The sequence below is a fragment of the Ranitomeya variabilis genome, chromosome 2 (assembly GCF_051348905.1).
Source record: "Ranitomeya variabilis isolate aRanVar5 chromosome 2, aRanVar5.hap1, whole genome shotgun sequence".
Taxonomy (NCBI): domain Eukaryota; kingdom Metazoa; phylum Chordata; class Amphibia; order Anura; family Dendrobatidae; genus Ranitomeya; species Ranitomeya variabilis.
In genome coordinates, this window is record NC_135233.1 from 92757412 (window position 1) to 92783317 (window position 25906).

The window sequence follows — 25906 nt, forward strand, 5'->3', positions numbered from 1 at the left end:
ATGAGAATGGGGGTGCCTTGTTTCCAATGTGAACAGCGCAGTATCGCACACGTATGACTGTTCATTTTACAGGGAAATGCACGTGCACTAGTGCTCACATAAACCCATAAAACATGTATGTATACAGAGCTGGTCACAATAGGGATACATGGGAGACATAGGATTTTAGTTCTTGTAATTGATGGGGGTCCCAGCACTCAGACCCCAACCTGTCACTGTGAGGACACTCAAATACTTGCACAGACTTCAGGGCCGTCCCAAACGTATAGGCGAACTAGGCGGCCGCCTAGGGCTTCGACCCTAAGGGGGCGCCAGAGAAAAAATAGAAAAAAATTATAAAAAATCTTTTCAAAAGGCAAAAGGTGTATGGAGCAGAGCTGAATGTGTATGAGGTGTATGGAGCGGAGTCGTGTGTGTATATGAGGTGTACGGAGCGGAGCCGTGTGTGTATATGAGGTGTACGGAGCGGAGCAGTGTGTATGAGGTGTACGGAGCGGAGTCGTGTGTGTATGAGGTGTATGGAGCGGAGCTAAATGTGTACGAGGTGTACGGAGCGGAGCCGCGTGTGTACGAGGTGTATGGAGCGGAGCGCGTGTGTACAGAGCGCAGCCGCGTGTGTAGGAGTAGCTATGTGTGGCCATTATACGGTACGAAGTATCATGTGCGGCCAATATACAGTATGGAGCATCATGTGTGGTCATTATACAGTATGGAGCATCATGTGTGGCCATTATACAGTATGGAGCATCATGTGTGGCCATTATACAGTATGGAGCATCATGTGTGGCCATTATACAGTATGGAGCATCATGTGTGGCCATATTTTTTTGTTTATTATTCTTTATGAAACACTGTGATCAGCAGTGCTAAATGGGTGTGGTTGGGACGTGGATATGGGTGTGGCTAGTTATGAATGGGTGTGGTCAGAGGCGTGGCCTAAAAATTGCCGAAACTTTGTCCCTCTTTCCCATCTTCAAAAGTTGGGAGGTATGTTAAAAGTAGTAGGAGCGCAACAAAATAGTTTCGCCTAGGGCGCTGTAATCTCTCGGGCCGGCCCTGACAGACTTAATAGCTTACCACCATTTATAAGATCTTGGCATCACATAGTTCTAAATTTCGGTACAAACACAAGAAGGGCCACTATAATTTATGAAGACGGGGATATTATAGCGTTATACAGGACTAACTGGCCATAAATATTTTTGCAAAGTTTGCATAACATCTCAGGAGCAAGTATCTGCAATTGTGTGTGCAATCAATACTTAATTGACGTTCAATCTTCTGTGACAGGCCAGGCCCCATATGCATCTCTGGACACAAGTCTCCAGTGGGTTTCTATAATTTGTGGAGCGTGGAAAAATCATAAAAAAAAAAAAAAGCGTAAATCGTAGCCCAGGGCCTGGATACTGTGCATTCATAAATCTGGAGCGTAGCATCTGATCTTTTGTTTCACTGCTTGTTACATTCACACAATATAGGAAAGCATCAATTTAGTAATTAAGTGTCGGAGCTTGAAATTATAGCACAAGTTATAGCAGAGAATAAAAGTAACACCCGATACACAAACATCACAAATTGTCAATTTGTGGAGGAAGCAGACAGGACTGATCCACAATGACAATTCTGGGATCCATAGGGCACACCCTGAACACTCCCAATTACCAAGGATAATGCGCTTTAAATTCTTACGCAATTATTAAGCCATTATTAAAACCATATTTTGGTTTAAGCATCAATTTTCCTTTCTGATTCTCCTCCAGTAACACCGGCTCCGATCAGAGACGTCAACGCACAAGTAAATGAAGCCTAACCTTCATATGGGTGGAAAAAAGTCTGTGCACATCAGAATCCAGATAGTTGGAGAGGATCGCTGGACATTTTAGGAGATCACCATGCTCAAAATGGAGTTATGGCTTCAGTTTACTATAGAAGCAATGACACTCTGGAGAATCCATCTAATAATGGATCCCATAGGACTAATCTACAATGGCGTCTGTTTGGATTCTGACCTGGCGTCTGTCATTTAGACCCTGGATGCAAAGCAGCAAAACCATTACGTCCCTTTAAACTGAATGGCATTTTTTTATGAATGGACATGATGGCATTATCACACTAAACGTTACAACTGCCTTCTTATTTTGCAGAGGTATGGAAACAAAAGAAAACCTAAGAACCCATTTCCAGTAATATCAGCTTAGTGCTCTTTGTGAAGGGGATACCTCAGCTTTTTCAGCATCCCTGATTTAGTAATTTTTTGTCTTTTACACAAAAAAAATAGACAATCTTTTCTCTTAATTGTAGTACTGTTATTACAACAAATTTATGAATAAACTAGCTGTACTACCCGGCTTCGCCCGGGTTAATGACTGCTGTTAGCAAAATAGAATGTGTTAACAAAAATGTATTCTGCACACAAAAACCACAAAACAAATAGATAGAAATGTAATTATTAAAAGGCAAAAACTAAGCTAATAGAAGCATTTCACAACATATATTAGCTTTGTTATACTGAGAATGTCTTTGTTGCCTATATTAACCAATCAGAGCTCAGGTTAATTAACTGTAGCAAAATAGAAGCTGAGCTGTGATTGGTTGCTATTGGCAGCCTGATAAATCCCCAGCCAACAGGAAGCCCTCCCCCCTGGCAGTATATATTAGCTCACACATACACATAATAGACTGGTCATGTGACTGACAGCTGCCGTATTTCCTATATGGTACATTTGTTGCTCTTGTAGTTTGTCTGCTTATTAATCAGATTTTTATTTTTGAAGGATAATACCAGACTTGTGTGTGTTTTAGGGCGAGTTTCATGTGTCAAGTTGTGTGTGTTGAGTTGCGTGTGGCGACATGCATGTAGCGACTTTTGTGAGATGAGTTTTGTGTGGCGACATGCGTGTAGCAACATTTTGTGTGTCGAGTTGCATGTGACAGGTTAGTGTAGCAAGTTGTGTGCAGCAAGATTTGTGCATGGCGAGTTTTGCGCGTGGCGAGTTTTATGTGTGGTGCGTTTTGAGTATGTGCAAGTTTTGTGTGAGGCAACTTTTGCATGTGGTGCAACTTTTGTACATGTGGCAATTTTTCTGTGTGTGCAAGTTTTGCATGAGGTGAGTTTTCCATGAGGTGAGTTTTGCACGTGTGGCGAGTTTTGCGTGAGCCTAGTTTTGCATATGGCGAGTTTTGCATGTAGCGAGTTTTGCGCGTTGCGAGTTTTGAGTGGTGACTTTTGTGTTTCGACTTTTATGTGGCGAGGTTGGTGTGTGTGTGGTGAAATGTGTGCTGAGGGTCGTATATGTGTTCAAGCACGTGGTAGTGTGTGGCGCATTTTGTGTTTGTGTTCATATCCCCGTGTGTGGTGAGTATCCCATGTCGGGGCCCCACCTTAGCAACTGTACGGTATATACCCTTTGGCGCCATCGCTCTCATTCTTTAAGTCCTCATTGTTCACATCTGGCAGCTGTCAATTTTCCTCCAACACTTTTCCCTTCACTTTTTCCCCATTATGTAGATAGGGGCAAAATTGTTTGGTGAATTGGAACGCGCGGGGTTAAAATTTCACCTCACAACATAGCCTATGACGCTCTCGGGGTCCAGACGTGTGACTGTGCAAAATTTTGTGGCTGTAGCTGCGACGGTGCAGATGCCAATCCCGGACATACACACATACATACATACACACATTCAGCTTTATATATTAGATATACCTGTATGTAATCTCCTGTATATAGTATATACCTGTGTGTCATCTCGCCTATATATAGTATATATCTGTGTGTCATCTCCTCCTGTATATAGTATATACCTGTATGTCATCTCCTCCTATACATAGCATATACCTGTATGTCATCTCCTCCTGTATATACTATATACCTGTAGGTAATCTGCTCCTGTATATAGTATATACCTGTGTGTCATCTCCTCCTGTATATAGTATATACCTGTATGTCATCTCGTCCTGTATGTAGTATGTACCTGTATGTCATCTCCTCCTCTATATAGTATATACCTGTGTGTCATCTCTCCTGTATATAGTATATATCTGTGTGTCATCTCCTCCTGTATATAGTATATACCTGTCTGTCATCTCCCCTGTAAATAGTATATACCTGTGTGTCATCTCCTCCTGTATATAGTATATATCTGTATGTCATCTCCTCCTGTATTAGACCTCGTTCACACGTTATTTGGTCAGTATTTTTACCTCAGTATTTGTAAGCTAAAATGGCAGCCTGATAAATCCCCAGCCAACAGTAAGCCCACCCCCTGGCAGTATATATTAGCTCACACATACACATAATAGACTGGTCATGTGACTGACAGCTGCCGGATTCCTATATGGTACATTTGTTGCTCTTGTAGTTTGTCTGCTTATTAATCAGATTTTTATTTTTGAAGGATAATACCAGACTTGTGTGTGTTTTAGGGCGAGTTTCGTGTGTCAAGTTGTGTGTGTTGAGTTGCGTGTGGCGACATGCATGTAGGGACTTTTGTGAGATGAGTTTTGTGTGGCGACATGCGTGTAGCAACTTTTTGTGTGTCGAGTTGCATGTGACAGGTTAGCGTTGTGTGCAGCAAGTTTTGCGCATGGCGAGTTTTGCGCGTGGCGAGTTTTATGTGTGGTGCCTTTTGAGTATGTGCAAGTTTTGTGTGAGGCAACTTTTGCATGTGTTGCAACTTTTGTGCATGTGGCAATTTTTCTGCGTGTGGCAATTTTTCTGCGTGTGCAAGTTTTGCGTGTGGCGAGTTTTCCATGAGGTGAGTTTTGCACGTGTGGCGAGTTTTGCATGTAGAGAGTTTTGCGCGTGGCGAGTTTTGAGCGGCGACTTTTGTGTTTCTACTTTTATGTGGCGAGGTTGGTGTATGTGTGGTGAAATGTGCGCTGAGGGTGGTATATGTGTTCGAGCACGTGGTAGTATGTGGCGCATTTTGTGTGTGTGTTCATATCCCCGTGGTGGTGTGGTGATTATCCCATGTTGGGGCCCCACCTTAGCAACTGTACAGTATATACTCTTTGGCGCCATCGCTGTCATTCTTTAAGTCCCCCTTGTTCACATCTGGCAGCTGTTAATTTGCCTCCAACACTTTTCCTTTCATTTTTTCCCCATTATGTAGATAGGGGCAAAATTGTTTGGTGAATTGGAAAGCGTGGGGTTAAAATTTCACCTCACAACATAGCTTTGATGCTCTCAGGGTCCAGACGTGTGACTGTGCAAAATTTTGTGGCTGTAGCTGCGACGGTTCAGATGCCAATCCCGGACATACATACATACATACATACATACACACACACACACATTCAGCTTTATATATTAGATTGACAACTCGTTCTTATTTCTCCTGTCACAGGGGTCAGCTTTGATTGAACTGGGTGCAGGACACAACCCAAACTGGTAACACCCAGTTGCCCATTTATTCACAAATATATAGTAGGAATAACACAGCAAAGGCACAAATTACAGACCTGTAAAAAAGTAGTTACCGTATATATTCTCCGGGGGGTGCAAAAAAAATACAAAATGTAAACCCCAAAAGTGATGCTTATACTCACTATGTATATACAGTAGGTATTAACGTACACCCATTGTGTGCATATCATACACACACGCTCCTATACATGTATTCACACACAGACAACTTTTTTTTTTTTTTTTTAACTCTGCTTTTTGTATTCCAAAAGCAAAAACTAGGGTCATGTGTAACGATGTGACCTGCTGTATGATATAACACTGAAGAGAACGGACATTTCCCCTGGCTATTGTCAGGCATCAATCTATAAAACCCTAAATGTAACTGAAAGTGATGGATGGGGAGAAGCTGCGCCAACATCTTGTTCAGCCTTGGAATACTTTGGACATGTAAAAAAAGCTGTTTTTTTAACCATACGCCCTCCCCACACACACACATTACACAATAATGTTACTTCATGATGGAACAACCGCATAGGTTAGTAATTAGTTCCCTATTGCTGGGTGCAGCAATGTCAGACGTGACTTATGTTACGGCTGACATGTAGCATAGCAAGACTAAAACATCTGCACTGTGAAGTGGAAACGTGATGCCGTCCATATGCAGGAACGTATTCCCCAGACCGGGCCGGCATCACTCACAATTCCTCTACATTACTGGAGGAGCAGACAATTCCTTACACTGATGTCGGACTGGAGGCCTTGGGCTTGCTCGGGTAATTTAAAGTGTTTCCTGGAGGTGAACCCCACCCTTGACAAGCTCAGTTGCTGCCTTTTCCTCTAGCCCCCCTTAAAGTGTGGAGAATAAGCAGCCTTTTGTTACAGAGATCTGCCTCTTCTAACCCCCATGCTTTTCATTAGGATTTCGCCTAAGCCCATTGCTGGCATGAGAGCAGGACATATTGATGATTTATGTCACAGGGTTTGGGCTCACACTATGCAGCAGCTTGGTAATAAACCGTCCAGCTCTGTGCGGCAGATTTATTCTGAATTCTGATAAAAAAACCTTACATGCCCCATCCCACCTGCTCAGCTCCATCGCCATCCCCGGCGAGGCGGGCCAAACCCCATCAGCAGCTCAGCCCAATCCAGTCTACTTCCTGCAAGTGCCTGCCATACCCCGCAGCGCGAGCCCAACAATGGCAATCTCATCACCGCAAACCCCAACCAATCATGCCAACAATGCCATGTGGTAACCAAAACATACCAACCTAATCCGCACATGTCAGTAAGGAAACTACAACACAACCTCCAGCAGCTGATAAACAAGAGCGGCTAATATCATTCAGACACACGCAAAGGTTTCTGGAGGCTCTCAACCAGAGATGGGGAGAAAGGACTGATAATGGGGGAGTGACATTTCCCTGGACGTCTTTTCATTAGATCTATAGTCAGCCTCTACTCAATCTGAGCTGGCTGTAAGAGTAAAATAGATCGCTTCAGGGAAATGTGAAGTGGAATTTAACGTAGAACCGATCACCTCTCACTATAAGGGATAGTGAGGACGAGCGTATCTTTGGTATGCAAGGTTATCTTATGCGGCTGTTACCGTAACTTGTCTGAATTTTTTTTCTGAAGGAAAAAAAAAAAAAAAAAGATATAAAAAAAATTGGAGTCCGGTTCAACAGGACTGGATTTTCCTTTTCTTTTTTTCAAAAGAAAATATAGTGCATACAAAAGATAAATTTATATGGTCGACATGACCCAGTCGACGCGTTTCGACTGCACTAGGCAGTCTTACTCGTGACTCATGAGTAAGACTGCATAGTGCAGTCAAAATGCGTTGACAGTTGACAGAGTCATGTCGACCATGTAAAACTTTTTCTTTTCTATGCACTATTTTTTTCTTTTGAAAAAAAAAAAAAGAAAAGGAAAATCCAGTCCTGTTGAGCTGGACTCCAATTTATTCTATTCTCCCCGATGTGAGGCCAGGGCGAGGCCGGTGTCTGAGCCCCAGATGGATGAGCATAGAGCAACTGGGTGAGCTGGGATCAAGTTTTTATTAAAAAAAAAATAATAATTTTTTTCTCCCGTATTTTCCACATCTGACAGATCAGATCATATTCTCGGAGAGCAGTCTGATTAGCATAATCGGAAAACACGGTCATAGTCTAAGTGTTTAGTACTTACTTGTATTGTCTATGAAATCCCAATTCTGGATAATCTGTTCCCATTATTGTGTGCTATGCAATTAATGTTAGTCCTCCTAAAAATTTCTACATGACTTGACAGAGGCTGACTACTCCCCTTGTTGCCCTACATAGTCTTGATGTTCTTAGCACGGATTGGACAGTGTGAGGACACACCCCAGAATAGAATAATCCAGTGAAACGCGACGACTGTTTCTCTATATCTGTAGCATTAGCGTTGTCCTCTTCTGTCAGGTTGCTGACAGAACACCTGTTATAATGAAAGATGAATAGTGACGCTGGCCGTATACAAAATATAACCAGAGCGAACATTTTTTATTTCAGCAGGCAGTCATTTCTCCTGGCTTCCCATAAATATGAGTATTTGGCCAAGAGTTTATATGTCTTCAACATGGAGAGAGGAGAAAGCCACTGACAAGACTCCTCTGGCAGCAGCTTATCGCCTCTGAAAATAAAAGAATCCGCAGTTGAAGTCCCAACGTGCGATCCTTCTTTCACTCAGACATACATACATAGTGGAGAGCAAAAGAGTACAGATGTAGATGTTTTGAACTTTTGACTTTCAATCTCCATATCTCACCATCCACTACTGCTTTGATTGTGAGGCTACCATTAATTTATAGACAATCATCTATTTACTATTTCATACATAAATTTGACTTACAACTATTTAGCATATTATTAGTTATGCAGATTCGTGTCATGTCACTGCATTGTTACCGTTTTGCTCCTGGTGGTGGAAAAATATTTCTCTTCCCGAATACTACAAAATACAACCTCACATTCCCTGATAGCTCAGTGTTTTATTCGGTTGATTCTCAAGTGAAAGGTCATTGGTTCGAATCAACGAGCAGCCATGGAGATGATTTTCCAAGAAAAGAGAAACAGCATCATCCAGTTCATTGATAGCGATCTCTTGACCACTAAAATTGCCCAACTGCATAATGTGAGTGCCATGACAGTTGGAAGAATGAAGTCCGTCCATCCATTCAGAAGCCAAAAAGGTGGACATCCATGCAAAATATCAGGGTCGACAAGTCGGCTCATTCCAAGGTCTAAGAGTTCTGGCGCGACAAACATGGCTCAAAAGCTTCATAATAGTGAAATCACAGACATGGATGAAAGCACCGTGTGATGAACATTACTCAAATCCGGCATGGTGGGCCAAAAAAATGTGAAGAAATCTCCAGGTTAGTCCTGATGAAGAGGTCCTGCATGACCTCGAAACGTGTTGACTTTTAAATCTGATTAAATAAATGTTTTAATTTCACCGAATATTGGATTATAGCAGCGCATAAGTGATACCTCTGTTCTTTTACAGCTTCAATATTGTCATAAGAAACATCGGTCCGAGTTTACAAGCAGGAACGAAAAGTGGACATTTAAAGATCTGAAATGGGCGATTTTGAATGATGACACGAAAGTCAATAGACTAGGCTCTGAAAGAAGTAAGGGGAAAAGGAGCTAATGGATTGAGAAACTGAAGGAAATGTCAAGTTCGGTGGTGGAAGCCTGATGATACAGGGTTGTTTCACAGCCAAAGGCATTGGATACATGACCAGTAGGGTTGAGCGACCTTTAGTTTTTTAGGGTCGAGTCGGGTTTTGTGAAACCCGACTGTCTTAAAAGTCGAGTGAAATCGGCCGACCACAGAGAGTGAGTGTGTGTCTCTCTCTCTCTCCCAGCACAGAAAATTTCATTTTGCACATTCCAAATCCCTACTGCACACAAGCGATAACATGACGATAGGCGTTCACTCCCCTAAGACCTATGTCATCACTCTGCCCACGCTCATTCATTGGCTGAAAAAATGGTGCTAAACGCGTCATACGAAACGCGACTTTGGCGCCAAGATCGCGTACCGCATGGCCGACCCCGCACAGGGATCGGGTCGGGTTTCATGAAAATGAACGACCCGTTTCGCTCAACCCTAATGACCAGAATCGATGATGGTCTCAATGCTGAGCCATATGCGAGTATCCTACAAGATTAGTTACTTCGTACACTCAAGTACTATGGCTATGAAAAGGGTGACAGTGTTCTAACAGGACAACAACATGAAGCATTCGTTGAGATTAGGGAAGCAGCGGTTCAATGACAGTGAAGTAGAGGTACTGCTGGATTGGCCCTCACAGTCCCCAGACCTCAACCCAATCCAACACTTGTGGGTAGAATTGAAGAAAAACATCATATACATACCCAAGTGAGTCGACCAGTATGCATAAACTATGGGAACGTGTAGAAGAGACCCGACCAGAGATCAAATTTTGGTCGACATGTATGAATCTGATAGAGAGCATGCTCAGAAGGATTCAGGCAGTGTTGAAAGCCAAAGGTGGATTTACAAAATAGTAAATAAAAATAAAGATTTAGATATTTAGGAGCAAAACAGTAACAATGCAGTAACATGACAAGAATCTGCATATCTAATCATATGCTAAATAGTTGTAAGTCAAATTTATGTATGAAATATCTGAGATGACGGTCTATAAAATGATGGCAGTCGCAAGTTCAAAGCAGAAGTGGATAATGAGATATGGAGACAAAGTCAAAAGTTCAAAGGATTGTTACCTTTTTGCTCCTCATTGTACATACACAATTATACAGTGTGCATATACACATATATACATACACACACAGATGTATCTGCTGTACACACACTGTTCCCTATACTCAATGTTGCTGTGACATTGCAAAGTTGATAAGTGAAAGGTTTTGCATATTACATACACTCTTCAAGTTTTGATAATTTCAATGCACACAGAACATTTTGCTTTTCCTCTTCCTGCCTTAATTGTTATAATATGTACAAGGAATTTATTAAGGGTCATCGACCAAACTTTTCACACTATCAAGTGCAGAGAGTTGTGTGGAATGTGTAACTTTATTTAATGGCCCGTCGGTTACTCCTGGGTAAATATACTGTACCTACATACTCATACTGCACACTCCTGGGTGTGTCTGACACAAAAGCTGGACACCTGAAGTAGCCAAGAGCAGCGGAGTTCATTCATTAAATCCAGTAGAAAATCTACTGTATATGTGTGAATGATCAGAGACCAGCACATTTTCTGACAGATTGCAGAAAATATTACCATAAGTACACAGCGCCACTCTGAGGGTGCCATCCCGACAGCGCCACTCTGAGGGTGCCATTCTGACAGCGCCACTCTGAGGGTGCCATCCCGACAGTGCCACTCTGAGGGTGCCATCCCGACAGCGCCACTCTATACAATTTCAATGGTCTCACAATTGCTTGGAAATAAGGAAAAGAATGTGAAATAGTGAGACATGCCTACAGTTCCCCAGCCATTTGAGAGGTTTCACTTAGGTGTAAGATTGCTTGCCAATGCCATATTCATTTCCAGTTGTTAAATAATTGAGAATGCCGACAGTGCGAGCTGTCACATTGAGAGAGTAATGTGTCTTTGGTGTTAGACGCTGCCTGGAAGCCACCATCAGAAGCTGAATTCCACACAAAAGACCACTCCTTCCCCACCATTGTTTCCCCGGTGTCTTGTCCATCCATTCCACACCATGGGGCGTGAACACACCGGTGACAGCCATCAAGTCCCTGCACACTCAATGGCAGAACCACAATACCCGGATAACAGACAGAGACCAAGCCATGGCTGGGACACCAATCCCGATTTCATGTGTGGTTACCATTACAGGTCACCTGCATTATTTACACCGTAACTGAACATCAGCTTTCCAGCCAGATATCATAGCAACCCAGCTAACAAGCAGCCATGACAAGCCCAAGCTTACCTTGTAGCTGCTTAAATCGTCCCTCCAGCTGGTTGTAGTTGTAGGGTACCTGCCCAGTAAATCCTGGGGACAATGGGCCCGATAGGCTAGAGGTCCTTTGCAATTCCATTTGGAAAGAAGATGTGGTGCTATCGGAGGCATAAACCACAGAAGACCCCCACCATAAATCCAAACAGCTCCAACGTGCAGGAGACAAGCGCCGGGTGCTAAGTCTGAATCAATACAAGCAGAGTACAAAATCCACAAGCCCACGAGTGTCAGACTGTGCTAGACGTGGTCAGTAACGGCCAGGTTGTGTGTGGGATCACCTCCATAGGGGGCTTCAGTGCTGATCTAGTGTGTCCCCCAGCATGCTGGATAACTCAGACACACACAGGCGGCAGCAGAGCAGCAGCACACCTCCTGCAAACCTTGCTGGTGTGTAATTTAATCAGTAGCCACACTGTGTATTTAGTGGTGATGTCACTTGATTAGCATAAGACATTGTAAAGGAAATGGAGGCTGAACCATAGCAGCTCAGGAGAGGGTAGGAGGCTGCCCCTAAGGAGAGCCAAATGCAAAAATGCCAAACATGAGGACACATTTGTGGAAGGAGGATCAGATGCTAAACTCCCTGCACACAGTGTCTGCAGCCCAGAAGGCTGGCCCTGCTTGTCTAGCTGGCTGCACAAAGCCGCAGACAATGGTACGCTCCTGAACAAAGCTGCTGGAATTACAATCTTTTGTTTAAGAGCCTCATGTAACGGAAAAGTCTCAGATTACCATCAGATGGAAACGAGCGCGGTCACTCCAATCAATAGCTGTCACATATCTGTGTGGAGCAATCTATTACTGTGTGACAACGCTCAAGAGGACAGCGGCCATTGTAGTCCAGGGATCCCCGCAGATCAGCGCTGTGTGCACGGGGGCCTAGGAAATCAGGGAGAAAATGTCGCTGATAATAGAATATCACAGGGTGACCGGCCACCAGGACACACCGGATAGAAAACAATACACACACACACACAGATATGTATATACACATACATGTTTTTTTCAGCACCCTCCACCCACATTATTTCTGCAACTTTTGAAGCTACTTAAAAAATAAATAAATAGATAAATAGTCAATTTTTTCACGAGTTGTTTTGTCTTATTTTGTGCATGGGGCTTTCTTTTCTGTCGTTTTCCAAGCAGTATGAACCTAAGATTTTTTGGCATGGCTTTTTCAGGCTGAAAACTCCACATAGTAAATCCATGTTACACGGTGTGCCAGTCAGGAAAAATCTCATGCAGAAGCCATATGCAAACCAGACTGGACGTACACGGAGGGCGTGCCAATACACCGACAATCCCCAGTGCACTTGTAGCCCGATTTGCATATGGTTTCTATGTTAGATTTCATATGACTGGCACATGAAAGATCAACAAAAAAGGTTTTTGTTTGTTTTAATTAAATGATTTAGTACTTGCCACCATTCAATCCAAGGCATATAAGAAAAAGCTGAGTACATTATTGTAGGATGCGGCATGCACGAGAGGACAGCTGTGAAGGTGACGGCTCTCGGCATATGGGATGTGACAGAGTAGTGCTACACAACACTCTACAGAAGTGAAGGCCAGACTACAATACACACATGCCTGAAGAAGCATTTCCACCTCAAGCTATAAAGTCACCTGTCACATAAATGGCCTTCAGTTGTTAAATGCTTTCTAGGTTTGTAAGTGCTTGTTGGGTGATCTACCCTGTAAGTTGCACGGTCGGCCATACTGGCTGTCACTCGTCTTCCACACCTATAAATGAACTGGGGACTTTCTGCAAATATCGGCTCATTGCTCTACACCAATGATGGCGAACCTATGACACGCGTGTCAGTGCTGACACGCGTAGTCATTTTCAGTGACACGCCGGCCGCGGCCCCATAGAAATTGCATCTTTACATTGCATGGCATCCGATCCGATTTTTTATCGGATCGGATGCCATGCAGGAGGTCTGTGGGTCCAAACAACAGAGCTCCGGCACAGAGCGTCTAGGCCTGGGACTTCCGGTAGGCCCGGCGCAGCTCCCGGAAGTCCCAGGCCTCCGCGCGGGTCGGATGCCATGCAGGAGGTCTGTGGGCCCAAACAACAGAGCTCCGGTGCAGAGCGTCTAGGCCTGGGACTTCCGGTAGGCCCGGCGCAGCTCCCGGAAGTCCCAGGCCTCTGCGTCGGAGCTGTGTTGTTTGGGCGGCATTGCGCTGCTCCCTGCTTCGCCGGCCGGAAAGATCGGACCTACCGGTCCCATGCCTAGAGTCCGCTCTGCGCCCTAGCTCTGTTATTTGGGTGGCATTGTGCTGCTCCCTGCTGCGCCGGCCAGAAGTCCCAGGCTGCACTTCTGAGGCCTGAGGAGATCGCTGTCTGGAGGCCCTGTGATTGCTGTCTGCAGGCCCTGTGATTGCTGTCTGCAGGCCCTGTGACAACTACAGCAACCATCATCCAGTGAACTGTGGGGTGTCATTGGCCATTACTAAGATAAGTGAGGGGGAGGCTGGAAGAGGCCTGTGCTATGGGTGCCGTTTCCCGCCATTAGGAACGCCATCTTGCAGCATAGTACAGACTCCATTTCACCACCATTACTGTTTGTGGTGCATCCTTATTAACCCCTATTTCTGCTAATTGCCTGCAGGGCTAACTATAAATCTTCTCTCATGGAGAAGCCACAAAATAAAAAACCAAAGTTAAGTAAAGGGAGTGGTAGTAGTAGCAGTAGCCGACCCTTTCAAAAGACATGGACTGAGATGTATGGCATTATAGAAAAAAATGGCAGATCATTTTGCGTTCTATGTAGTGAAACGGTAGTAAGCAGAACGTGGAATGTAAATAGACATTTTGAAACTAATCATTCCCAGCTCTTGAAAAAAAGTGAGGATGAAAGGAAGGAATACATTTCCAGGCAGCTACACCTTCATAAGAGCCAATCTAATTCCATCCTTAAATTTGTAAAAAGCTCTACAAATTTAACATCTGCAAGTCTGAGCATTGCTCACTCCATAGCTCAGCATGGAAAAGCACTCAGTGAGGGAGAATTTATTAAAGATACTCTCTTAAGATGTGCACCAGTTCTATTTCATGATATGCAGAATAAAGATGCAATTATTAAAAGAATATCTGAGTTACCACCGCAACAGCTGGAGTGCCACAGGTTCGCCATCACAAGAATTCCCCCTCCCCCTCACTTATCTTAGTTCACGGCACCCCACACAAGTTAAATAATAGCAAGACCAACAAAAGAAACCAACTGACAGATGAACAAAGAAGTCACTAAGCAGGTAAGTTAAATAATTATAATTATACATACGGTATTTGTTATTTAAACTATACATGTCGCAAATTTATGGTTTTTTATCAAGGTGACACACCACCCAAGTTATGCTCGGTTTTTTGGCGAATTTTGACACACCAAGCTCAAAAGGTTGCCCATCACTGCTCTACACTGTGCCCTTAAAGACGTATATTTCCGGTTATACTGCACGTCCCCCATTATGGTATGGTGTCGTATTTAGGTAAATGTCTGACCATCTTCTGGTCAGTGACTTATCTGCAGTCAGAGAAAGAAGGCCACTTACAGACACACTGAAATCACCACGTTAGAAGCAGACGAGGAAACACAATCTATCGAGACAGCACTGCCTGTCATATCCGAGGAGGGCAGGATTATCTTATGGATGAAATTAATTTCCGCTGCAAAGACAAGAATGAGACTCCGATCTGATCTAATAATCCAAATATAAGTGATGTGGTTGATGAAAAGAAGATAAATGGGGACACTTCGCTGGAAACTATATTCAGCTGAAAGCACAACTGCACAAGTTTTAGGCAGGTGTGGCAAAAATTCAGCAATGTGAGAATGCTTTAAAAAAAAAAAAAAAGAGAAAATTTAAGTTTGTTCTTTTATCAATTAACAAAATGCAAAGTGAATGAACAAAAATTAAATTAAAATAGGGGTTATCCAGTGTGTGTGTGTGTGTGTGTGTGTGTGTGTGTGTGTGTGTGTGTGTGTGTGTGTGTGTGTGTGTGTGTGTGTCTGTGTCTAAGAACTAAACAGACAGCTACCTGCCTGTTCTGCGCAAGACGATTTCTGCTGGTGATAGTCCGGTTTAGTTTCACCTCTTGTCAACATAGCAGATCATCTTCTTCCCGTCTGCTCTGTTAACAGGGTGTCGCTGATGATGTCATGCTCATTGACAGCCTGCTCCCCGCAGTAAGGTAGTGGGGAGCTGGATGCCAATCAGTATAATATAGGCAGTGACAGCCCAACGACAGTAGAATGGAAGTAATGAAGCTGAACTGTCAACTTGACATCACCGGAAGCCACAAAATTATCATCAGGAGTGGACAGTGATTGTTTTGTGCCATCAGTGATTGGTAGTTAGCAACTACCTGCCTATTATATTTTTGCATATGGGGCTAAGAACTAAAAAAAAAAAGCCCCAAATAGCCACTTTAAAGCAATATCTGGTATCACAACACATTGCCTTCAAAAAACAGTATGAATTCTTCTAGGTACACTTGCATGCTGTCAGGCATTTGTAGGATAATAGTCAGGTGTACAAGTAACTAAGTTATACCAAAAAAGTGATCGGGATTGCAATTTTCATATGTAGATTGAAACAAACAACTGTGGGAGGCTTAAACCTGGGTGAGGAAAGCCAGTCTGCTACAAAGGTGAGGTTGTGGAAGACAGGTTAATTTCACAGGTCATAGACCATGGGAAGGTTAGTGTTAATAAATTACAGTATCAACGCTGCTATATTGAAAGCATTCTTACTTTGCAGCATTTTTTTCTACAACTGCTTAAAACGTTAGCAGAGTGCTGCATAGCTAGAGATATATATGTAAAATAATAAAATATAGCATCAGTCGAGTTAGATTAAAACGTAGATGCCAGCACATAATGGTGTATGAGAAAGTTGACTAATTGATTCTTAAAACATAAATGACACATGGCATGTACCTGCAGAAATGCGTGCAGGATGCATGGGGAGCAACGGGTATGCCCCCTAGTGGCAGCAACAACCAATATGGATAATTTTTACACCAAGTCTTAGAAAAATAGTATTCACGGATTTAAAGTCAGTCAAATTTAGTAAGATTTTCTGGCCCATGTACAAGTAGTCTTTATAAAATGCTGTAATATAGGGACATTTGATAAGCCAAAGGGTGAAAGGGATTAAAACAAAACACAGAATATGGCTAAAGTTAAGTGCATAAAATGTTCACCAATTGATTGATGGCTTCGGTCAGAATCCCTGAAAAATGGGCCATTACAAACTTGTGCTCCGTCTTTTCGAACAAGCAAAGGAGCGTAGCAGACTACACCTCTTTAAAAAAACATGGAGTCCATTTGTACTCAGTTTGTCTCATTGTAATGAATGCGTCCGTCAGCGGCACCTCTGAACAGTTTTTCAGGGATCCAGATAGGAGCGGTCATATCACTGCAGAGCGCGTGCAATAAGCAAGAGATCTGGACATTCCCAAAGAGTATTAAAGCAATTCTGATGGCTAACCCAATGATTCTGCCATATTACAGTAGTGTGCTTAATAAATATATGACCCAATATCATCCTTAAAAGGGGTTGTCCATCTTTGGGGACAGTTTTTGTTTCTTACCTAAATGCATGCAGTTGGGGATAAAAATCATTTTTGCAATTGGGTTTTGGTACAAATTTTGCACGGTTTGCCTCCTATAGCCGCTGTATGACACCACGGTCACACGGTCAGTATTTGGTGAGTTTTTTACCTCAGTATTTGTAGCCCAAACCAGGAGTGGGTGATAAATACAGAAGTGGTGACGTGTCTCTATTATACTTTTCCTCTGATTGCTCCACTCCTGGTTTTGGCAAATACTGAGGTAAAAATCTCACCAAATATTGAACGTGTGAACGTGGCCTTACACGGTGTATTACTGGCTGAAGAATGATGTACCTGGGTCGCCTCATTACCTTTATTTCATCAGATGTGCTAGGAAATAATTTTGTGGCCGTTACCATTATACAGATGTGACAGGTTCTCCTCCTGCTCGTTAGCGCACCTTTCCTCACAGACTGCACAGCTCAATACAATGGCTGCTGGCGGAAGAACATGTGACCAGACCTGTCCATCAGCCTCCTCCAATAGGAAGACAGTTTTCTCGTGTGAGGTTTTCCATTGGACAAGGCTGATGGACAGGACTGGTCACATGCTCCTCCGCCAGCAGCCATTGTATGGACTGGAGAGCTGGAAAGCTGCACTAACAAGAGCAGGAGGAGACCCGGTCACACCTATATAATAGTAAACGCCAAAAACACATCTGATGAAATAAAGATAATATGGCCGTCCCTGTTACCTCACTCTACATCCAGCAATAGACTGTATAATACAGCGGCTATAGGAGGCAAACGGGTTTCATTATAAATGTTGCACCAACTGCAAAAATGATTTCTATATCCAATTGCATGCATATAAGAAAAATGTTGTCCGCAAAAGTGGACAGCCCCTTTAAAGATCTGTTGAGCATTTCAGTAAGGATTGCACAATGAAATGAACATGTAGAAGCCTGCATTTCATGCATGGGAGAAGGGTTTTTGAAATCTTGTGGACATGCACAAAAAAGAAAAAAAAAAAAAAAGTATATGCACAGATTTTTGGCAAGGTTGTTAGAAAAAAAAAGTACCATGCTTTTTCACTTAATTGATGCTAATTCTCATGCAGATCTGTAGCAAGAAAGCGAGTAACAGCATTGGATTTCTATCCCAGATCCACTGGTACATCGTTGTCAGATTTCATTTTTCATTGATGCTAGGAAATGTGAAAATCCCCTAAATTTATGCCCACAGCAATATACAAAATATGTGGGGTTAAATGGCTGAAAATCTGTGAGAGAACAGAAGAGTCAGCACTCCTCATCCGGCCTACACACAGTTAGTATGTAATAAGGAGAACTAGTGCTCGCCTTGTTGCACTTATGGAACTGGCCACCATCTTTCCTATTAATACAGGCACACCATGCTAAGGTTAGGCAGAAATGCTCCTCTATTAACGTGTACTCGATTCATAAGCGGAGCACTCAATCTCTGGTGGCACCATTATAGTGTATGTCCCCGTCGGTTCAGACGTAAGCCCAGACCAACGGGGCCACTGAATGTGCAAGCACCCATGTACTCACCACTCCTCTGAAGTCTTCACCATTCCAAAGTGTTGTACAAAGTGGAATGGACGCTGCAAAAAGATTTGACTGTATTCATATGTTGATCAAGTGAATAATCGCAAGGAAATCAGTCAGTAGGATCAACTCTCAAAAGGGCAAAAAAGTCATGGAAAGTTGAATAAAATGAAGCCACGTTTTCCTTAATATGCAAATGAGCTGTAAAGATCTATAGGCTGGACTTGGATCTCCCTGAGACTCTGCCTCCAGAGCTTATTTTAAATGAAAAGGCGACATACGTATAATGACTGACCGTTTACTTTCATAACCACACAGCTTTGCAGTGAGATCAGACCTAACACAGTACAGAAGAAATTTCCCTATTACAAACACCTGCCGCTGTCCTCTCACAGTGCTGTCGGATCTGATATACTGTCCCCCCCCCACACTGACTACCTACATACAGATGTGTTTGTAATGAGAAAGTTTGGCTGTACTGAGCTAGTTATAATCACAATAAGGTTTACTCTGCTCCAGGCATTTTGCAATCGCGCACAGATCTTTAGCGAGATCAGTAGAGCAGACTGTCAGTCATTACATGTCTCACACTGGTAACTCGCCCTTTCATTTAAAATAATCTCTGGAGGCAGATTCTCAGGGAGATCAATGTCTGGCCCATATTTTTGCTAACAGCTCATTTACATTTATTTATTTAAAATAAAAAGCCTTAATTTCTGGGGGGAAAAAAGACATCGGATTGCAGATATCAAGGTATCATTTTATTCTATGTTATGATCTGCATGATCATAAAAAAGGCTTAAGAGGATTGATCCTACTGTTGGATTCCCTTTGCGTCTTAAAAAGCTATTGTAATGGAGCAGTAGCACCGTACGCAGCGAAGAGGCAGTGACCCACAAAGTTCAAACACAAAATTCTCTTTAATGTGTTACTTGACACAAAGGTGCATAGCATTTTATAGTACATGTCATCAAAGTTCAATACACACAGTTGCATCTCGTCTCAGTGCCAGTTTCATAGCACTACACATCATATGGCTTTTAGATTGCAGTCCTTAAACACACCGGACCTCTCCTTGTCCAGTATCCGTATGGCGACCGCACGCCATATTACAGTCTCCAAACACAGCTTCAAATGTTGCAGACACTACACACGCCAGTCCTCCTCTGACTAGTTCCCATGGCTGTCCTGCACCGCTGTATCACAGACTCTTTACTCACACAGTCGTACACAGCCCAGGATATCCTCCAGATAGCAGCCGGGCACCATATCCACCTGTTTGCAATCGTTACACATGCAAGTCCTCTTTCGGGTACAGGACTGTCCACATCCAAGACCAGTTACCATGGACGACTTGCATCGCTGTGTACGCTGCGGGTGCCAGGCTATTCTGATGCCATAGCAGCTGGCTCCGCAGGCCTGTGCTGCTTCACACACACACAGCCAGCGCTCTGCAGGCCTCTGCTCTGCACAACAGCACACACCAGACCGACACTGACGTTGCACACCCATACCTCTTACTGCAGGGTTTTTTTATCAAACAAACCTGTGGTTTTCAGCCACATGGAAAACCCAGACCGGAAATCTGTGACTGCCATGCACACCTATGGACTTCATCTGTCTCCATGCACAATCAGGGAAGAACACACAGCGATCCCTACCTGTGACACGAGTCACTGCCTCACACTATACAAAGTGCCCGAAGATGTTGTCCTTTCCCTTCCTTTGTGCCTTTTGAATGCACATATCCAGTCCATTTCTCATGGAGAGGAGACAGTCTGCACAGTACTGTATAAAACTCTGCCCACAATAAAAATAATTTGAGACTTTAAGTCTATTGTGACATTTTAAGAGCGAAGTTTAGGCTAGAAATAGGAATTTGAACCAACCTAGAGCAGCAAACTAAATAGTCAATCCTATAAGCAAAATATCGACCTACAGATAGGAGACTAGAATATCATATGCAAAAGTATGGCTGTGAGATACATGAAAGTCTGGTTGCACAACTAGATAAACTGGAAATCAGACACTATTAACAGGCAAATGCATAAGGAGCCCAAAAGTAAATTCATTAAACAACCAAATATAAATCAGAAAGTCGAAACTATAATCTAAAGGGGAGATTGAGGAAAAACAAACCGTGAAAAACGAAAATCACAATCACATAACAGTATCGCTGTGCACAAAGATCATCCCAACACATGTGTTTCATCAGCTTCTTCAAGGGGGTGGTTAGGAACAGACATCTGCAGAGTTGAGAGGGTTGGATTTATGTTCAGCAATAAATTTAAGATTTAAAAAAATAAAAAAAATTGCCCCCCCCAAATCTTCGATTTACATCTTAATGGTTGACCACAAGTTAAAACCTTGCATTGAACAGCCCTCTAAACATGGACAAGTATATTGCTTGATAAATGAATGAAGCATAAAACTTAGCGGTCACGCACAATTTACATTTTTCTTCGCTTCCAAAGTTACTTTTTTTTTTTCTATACACAAGACACTAAACCAGACCCAAGACAAATCCCATACCGAAAACAGATCTGGATGGAGAGAAGAGATGGACTGTGAAAAGGGGACAAGAAAGAACAAGAAAAAAAATTGAGAAAGGAGAGGCAGGAGAGATGGACACCAGAAACAGGGGTTGTGGTTCATTTTTAAAAGAAGTCCTCAGGATAAGATCTTTTTAAAATCTGTGTATACGTATGTACTTTAGTGTGCCTGTTATAACTTATTCATCTACCGCCATCTTCTCCAGGATCCAGCACCATTCTGTTCCTCTTCTCATTGATGTCACTGTTCTTCAGACTCTGTGGGTAGCACTGCGCTCTACGTGACCCAAATAGGACTTTTCTAACGTAAGCCCATGAAGTGTCAGAACAAAGATTCTTAGACTTATGTTGTAAGAGACTTCAGGATCACGCATAGAGTGACCAGGAGAGTCTGAAGAGTGAGGACATCACTGAGAAGAGGAGCAGAACAGCACTGGATTTCGGAGAAGACAGCGGTAGGGGAGTATATTAACACACTTATGTATAGAAGAAATGATCCTCATAGGAGGGCTTCTGTAACCACCAATGAAGTGGCTGGGGACAATGGAGTTTACCCTGGAGCCCAGTCTGCTTTATGCATGCCTTAGCAGCATGATTTACAGATACTAGCCAGGCTGAGTACATGTGGGGATTCCCTAGCAACCAGGCAACCCCCACATGTACTCAGCCTGGCTAATAGCTGTAAATCATTCAGCTGCCGCGATGAAAACTAAATCTCCAAACACTAACAAATACTCGGAGGTCACCCGAGCAACGAGTACACTCGCTCATCACTAGTGACCAGGTTTGGTAAATATGGCCGCTTTTTTCTAGATATTCAATGTCACTCACAGTGCGATGGGCAAGATTTGAGGAGAATCCACAGAATTTTGAAGCAAAGAAATCTGCATCAAAATTACACAACTTGGAGTGGTTTGGCCAGTGTGGATTTCGCTGTACATCATCCTGTGCAGTAAGAGCTTCTTCACACGTTGAGTATTTGCAGCGTTTTGTGAGCAAAAATGCTGTGCTTTACAGTTTCAGCATAATGAAATTTACAAAACTTGATCTTTATACTATGTTTTTCACCACAATGAATGTCAAAAATATCAAAGATGCCACTAAAATGCATTAAAAAAAAGCAAGAACAGGCACTTAATGTGTGTTTTTCCTGCAAACACCTTTCTTATGAAGGAAACAAATGCCTTGTGTGAACATACCCCAAGTCTGCAAAGATTTCTGCCCATGTAAATAAAGCAGATTTCATGAGTGGTTAACATTCCACTGTCCAGTCCCCCCATATGAATCACAAGGGCTTCATGTGCACATGTCCCTACAGCCATATTCCTCATGCCTTGAATTGCTGAATACGTCGTCTGTTATCCTGAATGGGTTCAGCTAATGTGAAAATGATGATCGATGGAATGTAAAACCTCCCACCATACTTCCAAAGGCTCATTGTCATACTTCTTTCTGCAGCATGAGAAAAGTATTTACAGCATTTCATCACTGCAAGAAATGTACATGTGAGCCAGGGAGTGACAGCAAGGAAGAAAAAAGAGAAGTGACAAATATGGGGACAGTAAACATAGCGAAAAGTGTCCTGTGTATTAGTATGAGCTTCATGTACATTACACCATCTAAAGACTGAAAACTTTCGATGATGCCAACTGGATGAAGATGTAACAGACAAGTAAAGGTAGAATATACCTGGTTTGGTGGAGCTAATTTTTAATTTATTTATTTTTTTAAATCCGGAACATGGAGCATGAAGATCAGGCAACAATCCTGATTATGGCGCAGAATTAATTCCTAAATCAGTTCAAAATTCAGAACGTCCAAATAAGACCGAAGGGTATGTGCACACGTCATCTTAAGGCTATGTGCACACGTTCCGGATTTTTCTAGATAAAATCGTGAAAAAAACGCTTCCATTAAGCATCCTATTAATACAATGCAATCCGCAATTTTTGTGCACATGTTGCGTTTTTTTTTCTGCGAAAAAACGCATCGCGGTAAAAAACACAGCATGTTCATTAATTTTGCGGCTTTTTCGCAGATTTCCCGCTATTTAATGGATTGGGAAGCTCCGGAAAAAAACACGAAAAATCCGAACAAAAACCGAGAAAAAAACGCATGCGGATTTCCTGCAGAAAAAGTCCAGTTTTGTTCAGGAAATTTCTGCAAAGAATCCTCACGTGTGCACATAGCCTTAAGATGCCAGTGTAACCACTGAGTTTTTCCAAGGTGAAAACCAGTTCGGAAAATGTTGGCGGGCGTTTTCCTCAAAAGTCTTCACCAATCGTTTCTACGGTGGCTCCGCAGCTCGTGTCATTGCTTTATACTTTCATGAAGAAGAAAAAAAAATTAACATGTTACTTCTTTACACAGCTTCAAGGATTTCCAAACCCTGAAGCAGTTAAAAGTAGTGAGGGAAAAAAAACAGAACATGTGCACTGTAATCTACTTTTTAGGCTTCTTTCACACTAGCGTCGGGCTCGGCCCGTCGCTGTGCGTCGGGCCGACGTTCCCGACACTAGCGTTGTCTCCGCCGCACAACGGGGGCAGCGGATGCATTTTTCCAGCGCATCCGCTGCCCCATTGTGAGGTGTGGGGAAGCGCGGGGAGGTGGGGGCAGAGCTCTGGCGGAGTTCCGGCCGCGCATGCGCGGTCGGAAAAAGCGGACCGTCGTGAGCAAAAAACGTTACATGTAGCGTTTTTTGCTCCCGACGGTCCGCCACTGCACGACGCATCCGTCGCACGACGGGTGCGACGTGTGGCAATCCGTCACAATGCGTCGCTTAATGTTAATCAATGGCAAAAAAACGCATCCTGCAAACAGTTCTGCAGGATGCGTTTTTTCGGCAAAACGACGCATTGTGACGGAATGCAGTTAACGCTAGTGTGAAAGTAGCCTTACATTGCTGTGGATTATGTTTATTTTTTGTAACACTTCTACGGTGCTTTTTCAGGGGGATTTTGCCTGAAAAAAGTAATCGTGTGCACATATCCTTAGGTTAGTTTCCCATGACTGACACTCAGTCAGAGTACAGACCAAGGGTGTGCTGGCCTGAACGCAACAACCTCATAGGCAGAGATCAGGTAGGAAGACCTGCAGCCAGTCCGGACATCACGGTCCATACATGCCCAACATTTGAAACCAGGCTAATGGTATGTTCAGGTTTGGTTCTTTTAAAGGAGGTTTGATAGGAAACTGTGCGGAAACCATCCAAAATTCTCCTTAAAAAGGAAAAAATAAGTCTTCACTCCAAAAACTCAAAGACTAAATGTGAACATACCCTTAGACTCAAGCTAAGAGCATTTTTTCCTTCCAGACAATATTTTATTGTACAGATCGAGTCTGAATTTATGAACTTCCGTCTGTAAAGTGTGAGCAGATCTTACATTCCAAGACACACAAGAATTGGGTTACCGCAGAGTAAGATCACCTGAGAGTGTAGTATAGCATTTCAACCTTCGGGAACATGCAACGCCACAGCAAGGTAACATAATAGGTGGTCTGTGGAAGGGTCATGTGTGTAATTTTCAGAATGGATTCAATGCATTCTCCATGACACTCTTCTCTACCAAGGAGAACCAAGACTATCAAGATTTCTACGACAGTGTTCACTCCAAGATATGACAGAAAATCTAAAGAATTACACATAGGGTGCGTTTATCTCATAGATTAAAAAAAAAAACCTTGCACAGCTGCGTTCCCATACTGCATTTTGCAGACTTTTTTTGTGGCATTATTTTGAAAAGTCTGCATGCACAGCACTTTGTTTTGGGGGATTGTAGAGGGGGTTTTTTTTTTGTTTGTTTTTTTAAATTCTCATTGCCCGGAAGTCCTGACCTATAGTGAAGAGGCCGGAGACATGGCACACAATGGCGAAAGAAAAGGACCAGATGGCCTGCAGAGAGCAGTTGTGGTGGGTTGGCGGGGGGGGGAGCGTCTAGAGTGGCAGAGTATTGGTTTAAAAAAAAAATTAAATAAAAAAAAAAAAAACAACCTCATTGCTTAGTCCACTTTCACACATCAGTTTTTTGCCGTCAGTCACAATCCGTTGGCTCGACTGATCCGTCGCAGATTGTGAAAAATTGATGCGACGGATTCGTTTTTCCGACGGATCCGACTTGCAGATCTGGCTAAATAAATCGGAGCATGCTCAGTTAAAAAAAAAAAAACGGAATCCATTGCCGGATTCCGTCATTTGACGGATCCCGGCACCCATAGGCTTCCATTCGAGCAAACGACGGACGGCGATGGATTTTTTTTTTGTCGACGGATCCGGCGAACGTCGGATGAAAAGTGAGGCAATCCATTGCCAATACAAGTCTATGAGAAAAAAACGGATCCGGCGGCACATCACTGAGGTGTGAAAGGGGCCTTACACAGCCTCGATGCCCGCCATGCAGTCCTCTTTGCTCTATTGTGCACCACATCTCCAGCCTTTTCATCAAAGGCCCTCGAGGTCACTGCGCATTATAAGGTCGCAGTGCATATCTTGACGTCATGACCTTCCTACACGTGGCGACCTCTGGATGTGGCTGGAAGTCCTGGCATTTAGTGAAGATGTGGAGTGGTGGAGGAAACAAGACCACCGGACGCCGCGGGTTGGCTGGAGTGGTTAACGGTGATATATATATATATATATATATATATATATATATATATATATATATATATATATATATATATATATATATATATATATATATATATATATATATATATATATATATATATATATATATATATATATATATATTTTTTTTTTTAAACATCAGAGGTTCGTAACTAGCTCTTTTTGGCTCTTGTTTTGTGC

At 42.9% G+C, this 25906-nt stretch overlaps 1 protein-coding gene across 2 annotated transcripts in view; it reads right to left on the reverse strand.

Annotated features, from left to right (window-relative positions):
• The window catches only part of SPTBN1 (spectrin beta, non-erythrocytic 1), a 205977-nt gene that overhangs the window by 98087 nt on the left and 81984 nt on the right, over positions 1 to 25906 (reverse strand). Inside the window, exon 1 of one of the 2 annotated variants that reach the window (XM_077282707.1) lies at positions 11387 to 11601. The exons of the other annotated variant lie outside the window; for it this stretch is intronic. Within the exon in view, the coding sequence (XP_077138822.1) occupies positions 11387 to 11495 (109 nt within the window). The 5' untranslated portion in view covers positions 11496 to 11601. Of the gene's footprint in view, positions 1 to 11386; positions 11602 to 25906 lie in introns of those variants that run through there. 2 annotated transcript variants of the gene reach the window in all.